The 21,366-nt window shown below is 38.5% G+C and overlaps 1 protein-coding gene across 6 annotated transcripts in view; it reads left to right on the top strand.

Moving 5' to 3' along the window:
* PKP4 (plakophilin 4) overlaps nt 1-21,366 on the top strand; it is a 252,594-nt gene that overhangs the window by 81,051 nt on the left and 150,177 nt on the right. For all 6 annotated transcript variants that reach the window (XM_082841001.1, XM_082841005.1, XM_082841003.1 and 3 more), the window contains exon 2: nt 2,313-2,449. In XM_082841001.1, the coding sequence (XP_082697127.1) occupies nt 2,318-2,449 (132 nt within the window). In that variant the 5' untranslated portion in view covers nt 2,313-2,317. The remainder of the gene's footprint in view (nt 1-2,312; nt 2,450-21,366) is intronic.

Genomic DNA, 21,366 nt, shown 5'->3' on the forward strand with positions numbered 1-21,366 from the left:
AGAGTGCTTTCATATCTTTACTAGCCTTAAATGCAAAGCTAAGATCTTCGTGGGGCATTTTTTTCTTCATAGACCTTAAATCTTGTACATAATGAGCACTGGTTGAATACAGTTATTTTATCCAGTTGATGATATTTTAAGTGTACTATTTTATATCTCAACACAACATACATACTAAAAAATAACGATTGCCATAAAAATCATTCCATGGTGTTGTATGAAGAATTAGTAAGCCATTTTTGTAAGTGAGGAAAGGGTGGCTCATGTTCAAGGCACTTAGGTTTTGATCCTGGAGCCACTTACTCCAAGTCTGAAGGTCCTCCTCTCGCTTGTCCTTGAGGAGACTCTCCTCCTTGCAGATGAGGCTGCACCCCCAGCCTTGGGCCCCACAGAAACGGGTGATAAAGAATTTGCCTGCTAGACAGTAGTTAAGAATCTGCCTGCAATGTAGGGGACACGGGTTTGATCCCTAGTCTGGGAAGATCCCACATGCCGCAGAGCAACTAAGCCCGTGCGCCACAACTGCTGAGCCTGTGCTCTAGAGCCCACGAGCCGCAACTACTGAGCCCATGTGCCACAACTACTGAAGCCCGTGTGCCTGGAGCCTGTGCTCTGCAACAAGAGAAGCCACCGCAATGAGAAGCCCACGCACCGCAATGAAGAGTATCGCCCGCTCGCCACAACTAGAGAAAGCTCGCGTGCAGCAACAAAGACCCAACACAGCCAAAAGTAAATAAATAAAAATAAATAAAATTTTTTAAAAAAAGAATATACCTGCTAGAGCTGGCATGAGAACTCCTCATGGAGAGTCCCATTGGGGGAAAATGTTCAAACTCATCAGACCCATTGTCTATTTCTAATATTGTAGGAATAAAGTAACCACTGGTGGCAACCTGGAACCTAACCCCATCTTCACTAATGTGGAAGTCAGGAGAGTAAAGAATGAGATGGAGGCTCAGGTGATATGTCATCTTCCCCTGTCTTATAGATTATGAGTTTGGAAGTAAACAGCAAGCTGATACTGACATTTGATGGAATGGGAAAAAATCCCCAAATCATCCTACAGAAATGAACATTGTGGAAGTTGATAAGAAATCAAAATCCAACTGTAGAGTCATTTTTAGGAGAAAGCTAAAAGAGGAATGTCAGAAACAGCATTTATGGTCTCAAATGTCCATATACAAGTACACAGGGTAACGCATTGAACAAATAAGGTCTCATGAGCATCATAGCACTTGGTCAGATTTGCCTAATGAGTGTAATGAGACATGGAAGAGACAGTCAGTCCTTCATTCATGTATTCAATTATTTGGGAAACATTGAGTATCTATTATTATATGCCAGGCACTAGGCTAGTCTCATGGTATGGTAGACTCTACTCTTGAGGAAACAGGCAGAGAGACTGACAGGTAAACAAGTTATTAAAATATTTACAACATTTTAGGTTACACCTTTTTCACATCTTTTGCAAATTTATACAAAGTCCATATCAGATCAGTAAGTTTCCCGGCAAACTTACCACTCTTGGTATGTGTTTATCTTAGGAGAGGCACCTCATCTCCTGCCAAGAACCCATTTCATTTGTCACAAGCTATGGTCCTGAAAAATAAATTCTCTTTCAACACCAGCTCCATAGCCATTGTCATCTTTGCATAATCAGATTCCTCTAAGGAAACCAAGCTAGCTATAATACTCCACCAATGTTATCTTTATTGCTGGTTATTAATGCCTTGCATTTCTTTTAAATACAGCAGAATTTTGCTTATTTTCAAGCCTTTCATAAGTTTTAACCCCTTTTTCTTCTGTTGAATAAGCCTCTTCTATAATCATAAAGCATTTGCACGTTCGTAGGTGTCTTCCTGTGCGTACACTTCTCTGAAAACTGACCCGTATAGCAATCTAGAGTGTTGTTATTTTGTTCGTGATAAGAAAATCATATTTACTTAATGGTTAACTGTTTAGAAAATTCAGCGATTTTATAGCATCTAACAGCCTTAGTGTCCTCAGTATATTTTTGAGTCCTCTTCCCTAACCCTTTTCACATCATTTTTTACTATGATGTTGTTTAAGTATTTTCTCAGTGTTTATTATTATCATCCTTATTCTGTTGTTATTTTATAGTATTTGGTAGTACTAGCTATACTTTGGCCCTAGATGTTGCCTTTTAGAAATCAGATAGCCGTATGGTGTTGTGATCATGGTGTGTAGAATCTGTAGTAGTTCCTAGGAACCATCTGCAAACGCTCAGCCCCTGCCTGTTCCTGCCCAGGAGCGGAGGAGAAAGTGTTAACCCTTTGCCTGCTTGATTGCAGGAGGAATGCCAGCTCCTGAGCAGGCCTCATTGGTGGAGGAGGGGCAACCACAGACCCGCCAGGAAGCTGCCCCCACTGGCCCAGGCATGGAACCCGAGACCACAGCCACCACTATTCTAGCTTCCGTGAAGGAGCAGGTACATCCTCTGATTTTAGACTTTGCAATTAATTATTTCTTCAATGCCTTTAAAAATTAATCTTTCGATGTGTTTTCAATTTGTCTAACGTCCTTGACGCCTTCACGTTTTCTAATTATAAGGTGTTTACATCCCTGAATACATTGGGATGACTGGCAGGTAGAGCCGCTCCAGGTGCCAGTCAGAATCGGAACATGCAGGATACTTGTGCGTCTGCAAGTAAGGACAATATCGGTGGTCATCGGTGTCTCTTGTCTCGCTCACCTTGCAGAGTGTGTGCATGCACGCCAAGCTTCATAAAGCGTGTTTCACATCACTGACTTTTCTGTCAGGACTCTGGCAACTTGAGGCCTGTGATATCCTTAGATCTGTTGAACGTTTTAACATAGGTATTACATAGGGTTGTCTCAGTGATTTTTGGATAAAAGGCTCTATTTGTTGTGTTTGTCTGAATCAGAGTATACTCATTTTGTGAGCTAATGTTCTAAAACTTGTCACACTGTGCCAGTTTGCTTAAATGTCCTGTTTATGTTGATTTTTTTAAAGGCACTTAATACTATTTATCCTTCAAACCCAAGTAGCCTTCTAAATTAGATTTTTATCTGGCGGACTTAGAGAAATTGGGATTACTGGTTTTAATTGTTTAAGATTTAAAAGCTTAATAAGGTGAGTGTAGATGTAAAGCTCCAGGGAGAATTTTCTGCCCCCCCTCCCTCAGAAAACAAACAAGCAGACAAAAAGTATATGCCCTCCGTGAGGGTTATTTTGTTGGTGATAATCTAATAGTAAAATCCTCTTTTTAAATCTTATGATTAAGTGACTGGTCTTTTTTTCTCAAGAGATACAAGCTAGATGTTGAATATAGGCTGGAATTATTTTTTGAAAAATCAGTATCAGCAGCTCAAATGAGTAATGATGACAAAGAATGAAGGCATGTTGAAAACGTCATTATTTTACTGTTTGCTGTAACTTAAAGCTGAGTATTGTATGAAAGATTGCTCTAGAACTAGGAGATGTGTCTGCCATTAGAGCTGTACTTTCAAGAAAAAAATGAGTTCACAACTTACCCTAGTAGCAAGCTGTCAAAATATTTTTTCATTCCTCACAGAAATTTGAAGTTTTTAAACATCTCACAAACTAGGAATTTGAGAAGACACAAGAAAATTAGAGTCAGTACTGTTTCTGTTTTCCACTAAACTATAGATTATCTAAGCTTCTGTCACCTTTCGGGAGGAAAAAGGGACTCTTCTCATAGTTGTTGAGATCTGACCCAAGGAGCTATAAAATGAAACGGCTCTGATTTATTTGCGGCTCTTAGCTTATACTGCGTTTTGGTGAAACATGATGGTAAATTTATCAAAATGCCCAGAACTAACTTCAAACCAGAAACTGTGTTCAGTAGGCATAGCAACAGGAACTTTTGTGTTTGTACCCTGAAACCAGATAATCCTGCATGTTGAAGAAAATTGGAAACCTATCATGATTTTTGCCCTGTAATTCCTTGACGGCCTCAGATGACTTCAAAATTTTATCTTTTGGCAAAGAATAGAATTCTGAATGGATGTTTTGTGGGAGAAAGCAAAAGGGGTTCTGGTTTCTCGAGGTAACCAAAAATAAATACAGATATTTGTTAGAATTATCATATGTCTCCCACTTTATTTAGTTAGTGGGAAGAGATACTCATCTATTCTTGTTCTAAGAATTTGAGTCCATTAATATACATTTACAGTTTTCATTCTTAATTTCTTTTAAGATTGTCAGTGTTCATTACTCAGTGCTTTAATCATTCAACCCAAGACACCATATCTATCTCTTGTTCCAAGATATTTGCCTGATTTTAAATAGCTAACTGTAGTTCCCATAGGATTTTTGTGGTACCAGGCAAGATACTCTAATTTCTCCATAGTAAAAATTTCTTAGACTTTCCTGAAATATGTCACTCATTTTTGTCTGTCAAATGAGACAGAGCACAGAAAAGTTAGCTAGGAATAAGAAAGTTAACTACTATTTACCTTATATATTTGATTTTAAAATACTAGTCAGAATATCAGTTCTTAGTTGCATTAGACTCAAATGATAGTTAATTTTAGATTATGTCCTTGGTCCTGTTTTGTATCAAAAGAGCAATATTCTTGGGTGGGATGTATAATTATAGGAGGAAAAAAAAGGGTGCCTCATTTTCATAGCCATGAGGTGATAGGATCAGCTCTGCTGATCTCAAGGAACAGACCTTGTTTGGTGGCAGCCATCTATCAGGAAGGATGTTTCGTTCGGGTACAGAGACCCCTTTAGTGCAAGGGGGGATGTGGCTGGGTTCCCATCATGGCTCTACTACTTATTGTGTGATCTTGGGAAAATTATTAACCTCTCTGTGCCTCAGTTTCTCATCTATAAAATGAGGATAATAATAGTTATTGAAAACATTAAATTAACCTGTGCAAAATTTTTATACCGCCTGACACTTAGTAAATGCTCATAGTAAAGCCTAATATTACTATTATCGTCATCTCTGCATAAGAAGAAAATGCCCTCCTTAAGAGAAGCTGGTGGTTTTACTTTTACATATGTATCTATAGGGATTGAGTGACACTTCTTTCAGGATACTGATATGAAGACAAAAACTTTCTGAATATTTAGCCATGTTTATGTTGCGACAGTGTTTACTTCTGCATGACATTAAACTTTCCAAACTTCACCATACTGGTCTCACCAGTTAAAACAGCTTTATGTATTTATTATAAGAAATGGAGCATGTGAAAATAAATTTTATAAACATGCTGATGTAGTACAACCCAAACATAATGTCAAGACACTTGGTTAAAGAAGTGGAAAGTAATATATTTCAACATGCAACTGAATTTTGAGAGGAGGAGTCTGTGTTCTTCTTGTAAATTATATCAAGCCACTAAAATACCTCACATGAATTCCCCCTGGGTAATTCATTTTAAGTAGTAGGGAAGGGAAGTGACCAGTAGCAGTCTTGTTAACAAATCATTAGTCTGTTAATATCTGAAATTGGATTTAGGATGTCATAGGAACAATGAAATCTTCCTCTACTGGGCCACACTTTCCCTAGGATCCTCCTGTGCCGGAAGCTGTTCCTTATTTCTTGACAAAATGCTGAGATTCATATTCTCTCTCTTTTATGAAGCGATGACCTTTCACATTGATGTCAGTCACATAGATGCATACATGTGCAGTTATAGAAAAAGTCCTTGCTCTTTTGCAGATAGAAAGAAGGAACCTACTTCTGTTCAAGTGCTACCTCTTTCATGAAGCCATGTTCACCCCAGCCTGAAGTCAACTCTCTCCTGATCTTCTTTAGCACTTTATACCACGGCTGTGACTCTTATCATATGCTCCTTTGGATGATATAATAAAAACCTACCTAAGGATAGAGCTGTGTTTTATATGTTGCTTCACACACATGTTACAGGCCACTCCTCGCCTGGGCCCTTGAGTATACTAGAGCTGCAATAAATGATTGTTCAAGGAAGGAGTAGATAAATAATGCTGACTATCAGATCACTTTGTCACCAACTGGGTGTTTTGTGAGGATAATGGAATCTGTTGCCACATTCATAGAAACATTACTAAGCAAGAGAATCTCACAGACAGCACTTAGAAAACTAGTTACCCAGCTGTACATTCTTGTCTTTAAGACAATTTGAATTGCACTATATCCTATTGATTTAGAAATTAAATCTGATCTCTGCATGGAGCAAACAAAAATTTTATTTCATATGGATGGTCAAATAATGGCATAGGTGTTTTGTAAATATGAAATAAATTTATATTCCATCTTCTATCTGTCCAACTTAGTTGAAAATTAAGTGTAGGGAAGGAAAGGATGTGGTTTGTCTCGGTGATGTCACAAAATATCCACCGGCCTCATGTATACCAGGTAATCACAAAAGAAATGCCTTTCAGTTAAGGATCGTACTTTAAGAGAAATAAAAAGCCCACGGGAAAAACAAAGTAATGCGATCCTTGGACTCGAACGTAAAGTTACAGGAAGTATGTTGAACTTAAGCTACCAGTTGGTTGTTGGCTGTAATCAGGATCATCGTTTAGCAGCTTCTACTGTTCAGCTCAACTCCTAATGAAAATCCAGGAGTCCAAGATGAATAGAGATGGTGGAAACACATTTTTTTGTATCCTGATAGTTTTCAGGCTAACTTGAGAATAATCTAGTGCCTAGCTTAACATCTTGTAAAAGAAATATGGCCAAATGTGGTGCCCTCAGAGAGCCTTGCCTCCTCTTGTGAAAACCTTAGACTAAAGTGATTGATTCGTCCTTGAAATGGACAGCACGCCTTTGGATACAGAGGAATTGGAATTTGATAAGACATTGACTTATCCAGAAATTCGCTGCCACCCCCTGCAACTTAGATGTGTCAGCGTGCTAACTTCACAGGCTCAAGGAAGCAGTAAGCCAAGGGCCCCAAGCAGGCTATTACTATCAATTGGGAAAGTATATAGTAGTCTTATAATTAATAGAACGTCATCCTGGATTGTAGAAACACTCTAAAAGACCATATGGCCAATCCTGGATAGGGTTAAATACTTTTCATAGCTCTATAAAGGTGCAAGTTGATTTACATTCTATAAAATCACACATGTAATACTTATTACACTCTTTCATCTTCTGTTGTAAAGTTTCTTGAATAATTGAGACCCCTATTTGAACTTGGCCTTACTCCCTAGGTGCTCTAACTTCCATTGTTCTCCCACAAACCACACCCTCTTATTTTTGGTTTATGATTTAAGAAGTTTGGAATCCAGATTTAAGATTGAGGCCAATCCAGGTAGCATGAAATGGTAAGCAAAGAATAGATTTGGTAAAACATTGCTAATTTTACTCTTACTCTGGTGAAGTCCTAAATTAGATACTGTGTGTAGTTCTTTTGTTACCTTTGATGAGTGAAAATTGCAATGTTCTTCACTTGTGAGGCTTTCAAAGAGAATACCACCTCTCAAGGTAGTATCTGACTTTGTGAAAATTACAATTCTACCTTCAGTGTGTCCCTATTAGTTTAAGTGATATTTAAATATTACAGAGTGAAATGAGTCATTAGAGATCCTAATTTTTGAAGATAAAAAAGGAAATTTGGAGCCCAACTGTGTCCTACTGATATTACTTCATTTTTACGTGGATATGTTAGCTTCAGTAATTACACACCCTTTCCTGTATGGCAGAATGCCCAGAACTGAACAGATTCCAGTACAATTATTTACTTTATTTCTCTGAAACCGAAACAGCTCAACTGTTGTACACCTGCCTTTGCGACTTCCTTTTATTTGGCCCCTAAGTTTATTTACAATGAAATAGTTCTCCCTGACACACCTCAACCACATGCAGAAGACAGAATTTTTACTTCAGCTGTAAACAAGCACAGTTTGTAGCTTAGCTAAAAGCACTGTACTGTAAGTACAATTCCTGAAGCTTCACGTTTTTCCTTTTAGTAACTTAGTAATTTTTCCTCTTGGTAACTGAATTATCCTGGCAATTGTAATTATTGTGTAATGCATAGGGAAGTCTTCTGTGCCTGAACTGCGTCATCAAACACAAGGTAAGATTGGATCTTTTCTTAGTGACTTCTGTGGGATCATCAAATTTCACAGCTTTACCTCTTTAATATTATGGAAATCAGGTTCAAAATGAGGTCAAGTGGTAGAGGTCTTGTGACAGTCTTTGACCTGGATTCAAGAATTCTTAACACTGATGCTTGGTTCTCAAGAGATCAGTCCTTTTAAGTTGCATGTGACATGGTCAGAATTTAACGTTTCTCTTCCATGTGTTAATGATGTGTAGCGTATCCCGCGCTTCAAGTATCTCTGTGGTTAAACAATACAAAAGAGTATAGCCAACAGATTTATTCAGTATTTGAGTGTACAAAAAAAAAATAGTCCTTAGATTGCCAAGTTAGCTAACAACAAGCATGTACACTTTTACATCTGCTCATGTTTTCCAGTAGTCTGATGAATGATCAACTGGACTTGTGAGCACAGTTCCCGGGCTTACATGTCCCAGGCCTACATTTTGAATAACTGAGTTTTTGTTCTGTTTGATTCCACTGGAGACATCTTTTTAGGTGTATTGACACCGTAGGTGGTTTGTTTTATTTTACTTTGTTTTTCTTGAAGAGCTCTTAAATTCCAGGAATTTGAACAGATTCTGTCTGGCTCTTCACATAGAGCTGAATTACACTTGCAGACATGATATGCATAGTAGGTGGCCCCAAAGTATTTATTGGGTAAATGAACTAAGAATGTAAAAATGCTTACTCTCCCACTGTAGTTGTTTTACACTTGCTTTTAACTAGATAAAAAAAATATTGATTGAAAGCCTACTGTGAGCAAAGACTGCCCAGGAAAGAGTCGGGAGGGATGGTAAGGAGACCTATGAAGATGGTCTGTTTCATACAGTTTCTACCCTCAGAAGAATGCAGTCCAAACCTTATTGTATATTTTTATGTGTGGTAATTGGCATATAATGAATATTCATTAATTGGAACCACAAAATCCAAGAAGATATGTACTTTTGCCCCCTATTTTAGTTAAGCAGCCTATAGATATGTATTGTATTATGTCGGTTTTATGTAAATTTGTTAATTTAGGCATTATTAACTTTAGTTTTTACCATTGAATTAGCTTTACCTTTGGTTTACATTTGAAAGCAATAGAATATTTTTCCTTTATTAACACTTAAAGTCAACCCCGACTTTGCATGTTTAAAACAATAATTTCCTTTTCAGTTGAATAACTCAGTTCACAATTCCTGTTCAGAGTTAAATTATGAATATATGGAATAATCTTTCCCTTGTACGTGCAAACTATATGCTACTGAACGTGAAATGAGTGACTGCTGATGGATGAGATTAAATGGGTGACAGGATTATTCAGCGTTGAATTCTCTACGCTGAATGATTGTTTTTCTTTTTAGAGTCACTTCTGGAGAGAAAAATACTTCAGAAACATACTTTTTCCCTCAGGAATAACCCTAAAGTTACTCCATAGCGATAGCGAAACAGGCTGTCTTCATGTTTGTGTTCTCAATTTCTAAATTGCCGTTTTTGTTACTTTTGCAGAAAGGGATCCATACGGTCTTACTGCATCTGTTTTTATTTTATGCGTGTATTCTTTCCAGAGTGATCGGATCTACTTGTACCTCAGCAAAGTAATTTAGGTTTTGATTATTTCATTTTAGGCGTTCCTAAGAAAAATTATTTAAAATGTAAAGTTCTTTTCAAGTAATGCAAAGATAAATCTATGTCTTAGCTTATAGAATCTTAAGAGTTTTTATGCGCTGAAACCTTAATAATATAGGGATTGAAAATAATAGAAACACTCTGCAAGCAAATTGAAAGAACACATTATTGAAACATGAAGATAAATGCATGTTATAAAGTTAAATTCGATGTAAATCATATTTCAGATATGAAAATGGCTATCATAAATTGAAAGATAGTTTTCGTAGAATTGAAATCTCTTGGCTCTTGAAAGAAAATTTAATTTTCCTTTAAAAATTGGAGACCTAGTCATTTCAAACTTGTATTTTAATTTGTAGACCTTTACATATGAAAATTCCTATAAAGCAGCACGACATCAGAAAAGTATTCATCATGTGGTATTATCTACTGTAATAGGCATATGTCTGATTTATAAGTTTTCCTAAAATCATTCCTAAAGTTTAAATCAAGATAAAAGTCCTCAGCCACTGCATATGGCCTTCTAATAAGCTATTCTGGGGGAATCAGTTCTTACTATTTCCTCTATATTTAGCATCTCTGCACCTGTTACTCCTTTACAAATTGCATCAAAAGTTGAGATAAACCATCATTTCTCCCCTTTGCAAAATATTTTCATGAATTGTTTTATTAATAGAAGAGTAAACCTGTCTTGCCCAAGTCTAGAATAAATTGGCACCTCCTTTTTTCACTCACGACCTTAGCTACCTCATATATTTCTTGCTTAAAAGCGACAGTTGTTGGAAGGGGGCAAGCTTACTGGAGCTTTTCTCTTGCACCCATTTTCTCATTTGTTTCTTAATAAGGTGAATATTGTTTTTTCTGTAATGTAAACAGTGAACGGCAGGATCTTGATTTTTCTTTTAGTTAAGGTATAATGAGAAAGTGAATTCTTATTAAATTATTTTGTGGAAAAATATTGTAGTAATTGCTGCTGTTGGCATTATTCTCAGCTGATTGATTAGAAGATTTGATGGTCTGTAGGTAAGAATATGAAATTTATATTTGTATAGCTGTGGATACTGAACAGAATGCTCTTTCACTTAGTTTATTTGATCTGCACTATAGAATAGGGAAAACATTTTATTCATGCAAAATACTTTATGCATGCAAAACTTTTATTTGGTTGAATTTCTTTTTTAAATTCGTAACCCTTGATAAAACTTCTTTTGAGTTCCCATTAAAAACCCTGAAGACACTCACCCTATTGTCAGAGTTGGAGAGGAGTTCTACTATAAGGACAATCGAACAGGATTGAGAAAGAATGGTTAGTGGATTATCTGTGCTAGGTCTTCCATTCTAAGGACAAAGACCCTACATTGCTTTTATTGGGCTTGACAGCTTTTTGATACAACCAGATTGCTGTCTCTTCCCTCTCTACCACCATCACCCCCACCACTACTACTACCAGAAGCAAATGAAAAATTTTAGAAAAGATTTTAATTAAAACCTTGAATTATGCAGATAGTTATTATTATTACCCCCATTTACAAATGGGAAAATGGAAACTCAGGAAAAGTTGAGTAAGTTGCCCACACTTACACAATTAATAAATAGGGCATCTGATATTCATATCCAGGCAGTTACAGTCTAGAGATGCACACTAAACAGTTAAAATCTACAGTGGAGTCAATAGAGAAAACTGGATACAGAAGAAAATCGAAGCACTGATGTTGATAAGATTATTTGAGAAGTTATCTTGGAATATGGAGGAAGAGAACAAAAAGGATATGATAGATGTCACTAGACATGGAGGTCATAGAGAATAAATCTGCCATAAGCATTGTGGATGTTCCTGAGAAATATTTTAGAATAACTGGAGCAGAAGCAATACTTAAATATAATTTTAGAACAGATTTTCTAAGCAGAAAATAAAGTCCTGAGTATATAGATTTGAAGGGGTCAGCATATTACAGGCATCACCTGTGGAAAAGAGACCTGTCTAGGAATAACTTTGACAAAATTTTGTATTTACAAAGTTAATGGGGAAAAAGACTCTACAAGAATCCAGATTAAACAAATAGTTTATCTGCAGAAGGTAAAATCAGACTGACATATAGCTATAGCTTGGTGTAGAGCAATTGTGTTTAGAGTATTGGGGGGGAAAAAATGCTTATAGTCCAAGAGGTTTATACCCAGCTAAATTGTCTTCCATGTGTGAAGAATGAAAAAGATACTCTCAGACATTCAACTCATGTTGAATGTGTTGAACTCATGAAATGTGTTCTCTCTTGTACCCTGGTACCCTTCAATAGTTGAAGATGTGTTCGCTTCAGAGAGTAATCAAATTTAAGTCTCAAGGATGAGAAATTTATGATATAAAGTAACTAGTGCATCATCTCTTACTCAATTAAGATTCCAAACCAGGAATCAAGGGTCATTATGTGCTATCAATTAGATTTTGCAGTTCTTCTCCAGTGCTTTCCTGCTTCTCATGGTCCCCAATCTATATACTCCTTCAGGTAGTTCAGATGGATATGTTACTCTGGTGACTGTCCCTATTAGCCATTGGTACTATTCTGATTCACTCTTGATAATAGGAGGTAAACTGCTTACATATTTTAGATACTCCACAGGGAGAATGCCCAGTCAATGGTAGGGCGTCATTTAGACATTTAGTGGCATTTTTCATTGTCCCAGCACTTAAGATGTTTTGCCACCTATAAACTTATATTGAATGTTTTGAGTCATGGTTTGTTGGCTTATTGGATTTGCACAGACAAAAAGAAAAAGAAAAAAAAAAGACATCTTGGGCTTCCTTGGTGGCGCAGTGGTTGAGAGTCCGCCTGCCGATGCAGGGAACATGGGTTCATTCGTGCCCCGGTCCGGGAAGATCCCACATGCCGCGGAGCAGCTGGGCCCGTGAGCCATGGCCGCTGAGCCTGCGCGTCCAGAGCCTGTGCTCCGCAACGGGAGAGGCCACAACCGTGAGAGGCCCACGTACCGCAAAAAAAAAACAAAAAAAACTTCAGTTTGAGCTGGGAACAAATTCCTATACATGTTTTTATCTTTGTTGGATCTATGAGTGCTTTAATTGTGTTTAAAACATCAGTGTTGGTAATATCATCTTTGTTATGTTAAGATATATATTCACTTAGAAAAGTCTTGTAAGGAAATTCCCAAAGGTATTCTGGACTATGAAGAATAGAACTGTGTCCTTAGCACAGGACAAGGTAATCGACAGAAGTTTAGTAGGTACCTATCAAATGAGTGAATAAAGTGAATGAAATCTGTGCAGAGTAATTAGAAATGAGAAAGGAAAAACAGAGAAAAGAGGTATTTGACATTAACAGACAGTTGACAAAAGAAGGGATATAAATAACTAATGTACATATGAAATAATATTTTTAGCTGACTAGTAATTGCAGTAATACATATTAAAATAATGAGACTATATCTGCCTTTCATATTGGCAACAGTTAAAGATTAAAACGGTGTGAGCATAGTGATGTTAGCGATTTCATGCAGTATCGGTGAGAGTAAATTGGCACAACCATTTTGGAAACCACTTTGGTCCAATAATTCCAATTCTAGGTGTCCAGTCTAAGGAAATAGTAAATGTTAACACAAAAATAATAGTCATAGTGATGTTTATAATATCTAAAAATTGGCAACAACTTGATTGTCCAATACAAGTAGAATGATTGCATAACAGTAGTACACAAATATGATGGGCTTTGCACAGCTTAAAAATCACACTTCTAGGGCTTCCCTGGTGGCACAGTGGTTGAGAATCTGCCTGCTGATGCAGGGGACACGGGTTCGTGCCCCAGTCCGGGAAGATCCCACATGGCGCGGAACGTCTAGGTCCGTGATCCATGGCCGCTGAGCCTGCGCGTCTGGAGCCTGTGCTCCACAACGGGAGAGGCCACAACAGTGAGAGGCCTGCGTACCACAAAATTAAAAAAAAATAAAAATAAATCACACTTCTAAAGAATTTTTAATGACAGGAAAACTTAACAATACAAAGGAAAAAATAAGGCATCTAACCATATATGTACAAATTTGCTATAGAAATACATGCATATCTGTGTGTGTGCACACACACATACACACAAACAAATGCATGTGCACTCATTAATAAAAACAAGAGACACTCCTAAATGTTGAGTAAGTATCTTCAGGCTTTCTCCCTTGTGTTTTGCAAATTTCCTTACAAAAATCATGTAATGCTTAATAAAAATTCTAAAGCCATAAAGTAATGTGGCTGAGGTTTTTGAAGTTTTCCAAAAGATAATAATAAAAGGTTACCATAGACTAAGGTTGACAGAGAAGGAAAGGAAAGAAGTGTATATAAGTTACAGGATGTGGAACATTTGTCAGATAACTCATGGTTGAAATGGAAAATTTAGCATGGCTGTGATGGCAGTCTTCAGATAGGGTATCACGGCACAGTGGTTAAGAGCAGGGGCTCCCATGACTACCCCTGGCTGTGCCGTGTGACTTCAGGTTACTTCAGGTGGAGGCTTCTGTGTCTTCATTTGTAAAATGAGGATAATGGCTCCAATCTTACTAAAATAGTGAGTACTCAGTAAAGGTTCACTGCAGTTGTTATCTCTGAGATGATATGTAGAAAGCTTGTGGAAGCATTATGTTCTAGCCCGGGGCCACTTGGGAAGGACCTGCATCCAAACTGAAGAATACTCAAAGGCAAGGGCCAAGGCTGAGACCTGGCCCACTGAAGGGGTTCCATCCAGAGGACCAGGCAGAGGTTATATGCCTTAGGGCCCTTATGGCGTAATGCCGGTGAAGCTGATGGGAGGAGCCAACATCTGTCTGGACTCATGGAGATATGGTTGTGTCATCTTACAGTAATTCTGCAAATCCAGCTCTTTGCAGATATCTTTACATAGTATATTCAGAAGTCTAGTTAAGAGATTCCTGAGATATATCTTTACCAGTTGCCTTGGAGGGCTTTGCTACAAAGTATCATTAAGTAAGAAAAGGAAGATGCAGAGAAGTGTACCAAACACCCATTTTTTTGGATTGCCCCACTGCAGGATATAAACTGCAAGGATGATCTCCACTATATTCCAGAGCTTAGAGTAGTGTCTGGTACTAATCAGCTCTCAGTACCTGTTGAAAATATATTTGTTGAAAATGTTTGTGTATTCATGGAAAATAAGTAGGGAACAAAATACAAACATACTAGTGCACATCAAACTCACATTCATTACCTAGGGATGGTGAGGGAGGAAGTAAGAAGCCCCTTCCCCCAAAAACAGAGTAGGAGGGGGATATAGATCTAAAGTAAAAAAAATATAAAGTTTCCTCATGACATGTATATGAAAGTTTATAGCTGACCATTTTTTCCCTTCCATTAGAAAAATCAATTCTGTCCAAAAGTGATAGTCATAAGAGATTTGTTCAAAAATGGATGTTTGTGTCTGAAGTGAAACGGTGGTCCTTGCATCTCAACCAGGACCACACCACACTTGGGCTTCCTTTGCTTGTGCAGGCATCCACCTCTCCAACCCCACAGCCTAGTAACAGCAGACTGACTACTTCTCAAAATGATGTCACTCTTTTGGGGGGTGGGAAGCGAAGCATCTGTACTGACATGATTATATTTTCCAGCTTTTAAGTGCTTCCAGCAATATTTCATATTTCATTGAAAGTGTAGCTTTAGTGAGTCATGTCTAAGCCTGAAGAAACACTGGTGCTTTTACAAAGAAGTTGAGAGTTTGTCACTGCTGTGATGGTGCATACCTCTAATCTGTTCTTGCCTTCCATAACCTGGATGCAATCCAAACCCAATTGTATCCACTCTGACTGATTTATTTGAACTGGCAGAGCTTATGTCGGTAGACTCTAAGTGTTCCCTTATGATATATTTCTACACAGAAGGAAGTAAATGTAGTAATTAGGACTGTCTTATTTTATGACTAGAACTATGCAAAAACTATGGAGCCATTTCCAACACAATACTTGTATCTGGAAAATAACATCCCAGCTTCAAAATCCTTTATCCCAGGCGGACTAGAAGTGCACAACAAAATAGAGTAGATTGACCACAAAATATTGCAAAGTACAAGATCCCGTTTGTATTCTGTGACTGTTTTAGCTAGCATTTTGACTACCCGAAATAGGTTTTTAAACATCTTGAGAAAACCATGTTCCCAAGTACAGGTTTTGATTCCCGTAGCAGATTAGTACTGGCAAGTTGGAAGGTCAAGCACCTTTACAGCTCAGAAAAATGTCAAATGGCCACCTGAGAGCCAGGCGGGGAAGGACAAGGGCGTTAACCAGGAGAACTGAGCCAAAGAAGCCCAGCTCTCTCCCTTTCCCTTTAGCTGGCTGCTCCGGAGGGCGCTGGGCAGGCCAGTCACGATCAGCCCTTCAGCCAGGGCATCCTCACAGCCAGCCAGCCAGCCCCTGGGACCCTCTAGAAGAGGCACACAGAGCCCTGGGGGGGGCTACAGTTTGTCCTGAGGACATCACTGTACCATAGTGAGTATTTTTAAATGTTAGGCTTGTTACTATTTATGGTAATAATCTGATAAGCCTAACTCATCAGTGAACTCTTGGAGAGTTTCGCTGTACTCTGGTAAAGAATTCAGTAGTTTCTTGGTAGAATGGGAAGAATGTAGACGTTGATGTCAGGCCGACCTGGGTTCAAATCCAGAGTCCCACAAAGAGCTTTATGCTATTGGGCAAGCCCCTTAACCTCTCATCGCCTGTTTCCTCTGTAAAATTACAACAATGCCCCGTTTGTAGGGTATAGGTCTTATATTTTAAAATGCTAATAAAGTGCTTGGTACTTAATAGGTGGTCAAGCCCCTCTTTAGAAGCAGAGCTGTCTCAGGTGTTTCGTAAATATTGAAGTTTTCTGTCTTTGGGGTTTTAGTGATAAAACTGGCATTAGATCTAATTGCCCCTGAAATGGCCATAGCAAAATGAAGCCACCCACCAGTGTTGAGTGTTGTTTACTCTATTGCTCTTTGTTTCCCGCAGAGCATTAAGTTTGTTTTTCATCTTCATCTACCAGAAATCTTTAATTCCCAATCTTTCAGTTTTGTTCGGTGAGTTGAGGAAATCCCACACCCACCTCCTTTTTCTTGTTAAAGGCTGCCTTAGGACTCGTCCTTACCTGAAATGCATTTGAACATTCTGCAGTCCAAAATAATGTAGTACGATTATTCTGAAAGAGCTCTCTGCTGGATCCGAGAAGCCATTAATTGTTTTGATAATATGAGCCATGACTGCTTGAAGTGGTAGATTCTGACTCAGTGCGGGATGACACGCTGAAGCAATCTGGTGTGCTTCAGGTCCTGCAGCCATCCCGGGGGGGTGGGCAGTGCTCTGTTTTGAACCCCAACCCCTTAAAGGAGATTGTCAGACCATCATATTGCAAAGAATCCACTCATTTCCTTCAATAAGTTCATGAAAAGGAATTATTTCTTGAACAATTTTAATATTTTAAATATTAGGCCCCAAGTGGTCTGTAATATATATTGTATTTAGTAAGCCCTTATTTATCTGTAAGACATGTCTAGAATTCCTATCAAACAGATGTCAGAGATGAGACTCTAATAGGAAATAGCAATTCCTGACTTGCTTTTCTTACTTGGTGCTAAGAAACAGTGCTCTGATGCCGTGGCAGTTAGTATCTGTACCAGGCACAAATTATTGACAGTTCTTAGTTATTGTTCACATTTATTGAGTACCAGTGTGCATGACACTGACTCACATACTTTGTATGTGTCACCTCATGTAATCCTCACAGCAGTTCTAAAAGTCTGTCACTATTATTATCCCCATTTTACAGATGAAGCAGCTGAGGCTTAGAGAGTTTGTGAAACTTAAGTCTACCAGAGTGTAGACAGCGTCGTCCATAGCAGAAGCCCTTGTTCCTAGAATGGGGCCTGCTGCATAATAGACACTCAACTGATATATGTTGGATGACTGAACTTCCTCAAATTCACACATCTGGTCGGAATCCAGGGATTGACAAAGGATTTAATTCCAGGGGACTCTCAGACGCCAAAGCATCTAGCTTAAACTTGTGTCATTTTCCTGCCCCTCCCCTCCTTCAATTAGCCCTGTATTAGACAGTTTCAGAGGAAGAGAGGACATGATTCCCGCCCTCTAGATGCATAATCCAATGAAGATGCTTCCAACCCAGTAAAGATGTTCAGAATATGCTTCCTAAGCTTCAAAATAGGAGCTGAGGCACTAGGCACTAAAACACTCAGCTCTGCCATAAATATGTGTTAATTGGGCTTCAGGTTTAGCTGCTGTAAACAATGAGACATCAAAATACCATGGCTTAAGCAAGATAGGAATATATTTCTCTCTCATGAAACATTCCAGAGAGTAGTGGTCCGGAGCTGCCAAGGCAGTGTTGCTGCATGGTTGCTGTCTCTTGGTGTCAGGCAGCTCCCAGGTCGCATTAGGTCCTGCCAGGAGGTAGGGAGGGATAAAGAGCCAGGGGAACAGATGCATTCCTTTTTGGAGGGCGTGGTCTAAAGAGGCTTGTTCCTCTTAGGCATTGAACTGCTGCGTGAACTGGGTCATTTGGCCACAGTGAGCTGCCCCGAAAACTGGAAATGCAGGCTCCAGCTGAAACAGCCATGGGTTCGGATAAAATGATTTATCAACAAACAGCAGTTTCTGCCACAGTGTACTTGGGAAGCGTGTGGGTGCCCTGGCACCTGGGCCTCGTTACTCCTCTGCCATCTTTTCTACCTGCCTTACTCTACCCTCCTTTTGATTAGCGCTAGGCTGGGCTGAGCTGTACTGGATGTTCATGGTGGTCCAGAAAGGAACAAAATCAGAATCACTACACTGATTTCTATATTCTCTGTTTAACATTTGTAAATAAATGCTGTGGAGGATAGACCAAAATTTTATTTCCTTGGGTTCCTTTTTTTAGAATTTATTTTATTGGCATATAGTTGATTTACAGTGTTGTGTTAATTTCTGCCATGCAGCAAAGTAATTTGTGTGTGTGTGTGTATATATATATATATACACACACACATACATACACTCTTTTTCATATTCTTTTCCATTATGGTTTATCAGAGGATATTGAATATAGTTCCCTGTGCTATGTATACTAGTTTATATCTGCTAATCTCAAACTCCCAATCCATCCCTCCCCCACCTCCCCTCCCTGCTTGGCAACCACAAGTCTGTTCTCCTATGTCTGTGAATCTGTTTCTGTTTTGTAAATAAGTTCATTTATATCATGTTTTTGAATTCCACACATAAGTCATATCATATGGTATTTGTCTTTCTCTTTCTGACTTACTTCGCTTAATGGGATAGTCTCTAGGTCCATCCATGTTGCTGCAGATGGCATTATTTCATTCTTTTTCATGGCTGAGTAGTATTCCATTGTATATATGTACCACATCTTCTTTATCCATTCATCTGTCTGTAGGCATTTAGGTTGTTTCCATGTCTTGGCTATTGTGAATAGTGCTGCTATGAATATAGGAGTGCATGTGTCTTTTTGAAATACAGTTTGTTCAGATATATGCCCAGAAGTGGGATTGCTGGATCATGTGGGAACTCTAGTTTTGTGAGGAACCTCCATACTGTTCTCCATAGTGGCTGCACCAGTTTACATTCCCACACAGTCTATGAGGGTTCCCTTTTCTCCACACCTTCTCCAGCATTTGTTATTTGTAGATTTATTTTAATGTTGGCCATTCTGACCTGTATGAGGTGATACCTCGTAGTTTTGATTTGCATTTCTCTAATAATTAGCAATGATAAGCATCTTTCCATGTGCCTGTTGGCCATCTGTATGTCTTTGGAGAAATGTCTATTTAGGTCTTCTGCCCATTTTTCGATTGAGTTGTTTTGCTGTTGAGTTTGATTTCCTTGCATTCTCAGTAAGTTTCTGTTTAAGTTTGTTTTCCCTTTAAGCCTGAATATGCCAAGTTTTGAAATCCTGTTAATATTGCTTAAATTTTAAAAAAATCCTCATTGAACTTTTCATGCTATTGCCATCTTGTAAAAGAGTAATAGAAATTGCTAAATATGCCTAGTATGAGTAATTAATGTTGCTATGAGATCCTAAATGTTGCATTTCTATTTCTTTACTTCTCTGTTTCTGCATTTGGAAAAATTATACTACCCCAGGGTCTTAAATTTAAATGTATTTTTGTAATGTCATCAGGTTTCTCTCCAGAGTTACAGTTGTCAGCATTTTCCCCCTATTACCTGAAAACTTCTTCCCCTGCAGTTTATAATTGGAAATGAGTAAATTTCAAAGTGTAATCTCAACTAAAACATTCCTTTTTTAGGAAAACAGAAGAAGTTTTCTAATTCAAACATTTTGACCCATAAGAGTAAGAAAGTTATCTATCCTTTTTCGACTTTTCATTCTTAGTACCTAGAACAATGCCCAGCATGTAAGTACAGTACTCAAATACTTGTTGACTAAATCATATTTAACTTTTTAAATTAAAAAATTTTCCCATTTTTAATCTGTATGCTTAGATTAAAAAATTGCAAAATTGGGCTTCCCTGGTGGCACAGTGGTTGAGAGTCTGCCTGCCGATGCAGGGGACACGGGTTCGTGCCCCAGTCTGGGAAGATCCCACATGCCACGGAGCGACTGGGCCCGTGAGCCATGGCCACTGAGCCTGCGCGTCCGGAGCCTGTGCTCCGCAACAGGAGAGGCCACAATAGTGAGAGGCCCGCGTACTGCAAAAAAAAAAAAAAAAAATTGCAAAATTACATACTTAAAGTGTTTTGACTATAGCAACTACCCCCCAAATACCCAATGTATTCACATACAGCACATGCACACACACACACGTATGCACACCTGTGTGCATGTATACACATGCATTTGTTTGGAGGTCAGGCCACTGGCAACTTCAGCCCTTTGAAACATACTAAAAATTACCATGAAAATGGCTTTAGGCCCTCACCCTCAACCTTATTCCCTCTAGTTTACAACATATAATTTGGTTGTCACTGTATTTTTGTAGAATATGTTTTGGATGTACAAATTTAGCCGAGGAGTTGCAGGGCAGGAAGGTGAGGAGAGGGACCAGAGGGCAGGAAAGAGAAAGGATGGAGATCAGAATTCCAAAAGGAACTGTGACAGCACCAGGTGACATTGCTACATCAGGGAAGGAGACAGGACAACTGATGGGCAGGCTCCAGGGATTACTGATGCCTCCATATGGTTGTGGTTGTGCACGTTTCGTTAGTCAGATTATTATTGTCAGTTATTTAGAAAAGTATGCGTGTTCCATATATTCTATTTAACAAGTCAGGAGAAAGCATCATACCTTAGGAGTGTTTGAAATCAGAAAATAATTTGGCATTTGAAGGCTCATCTTTGGATATCCAGAAATTTTAATCCTGTGAAACAGCTCTTTACTCAAAGATGATGGAGAAATGAAAAATTATTAAGTAGTATAAAGAATCCATGTAGCCAGGTTTAGAAAGGAATGCGTTAAAAGGTTATAACTAGGGAGAATAGCACTGAGGGACTAGACTAGTTCTACCCATCCTAGCTATCCTTGCCAGAGAGGCCAAGTAGAGTTTTGTTGACAGGATAATAATTAGTGTTTACTGAGCACTTGGACCAGGCGCTGTGCAGGTGATGGCAGTGTGTGTATTGATTAAATTCCCCATTGCTCTGTGATTTCAGAATTAACACAGATTAGCTCTTTTGAAATGCGAGGAACTGAGGTG

Source organism: Leucopleurus acutus (assembly GCF_964270905.1).
Source record: "Leucopleurus acutus genome assembly, chromosome: 6".
Classification (NCBI taxonomy): Eukaryota; Metazoa; Chordata; class Mammalia; order Artiodactyla; family Delphinidae; genus Leucopleurus; species Leucopleurus acutus.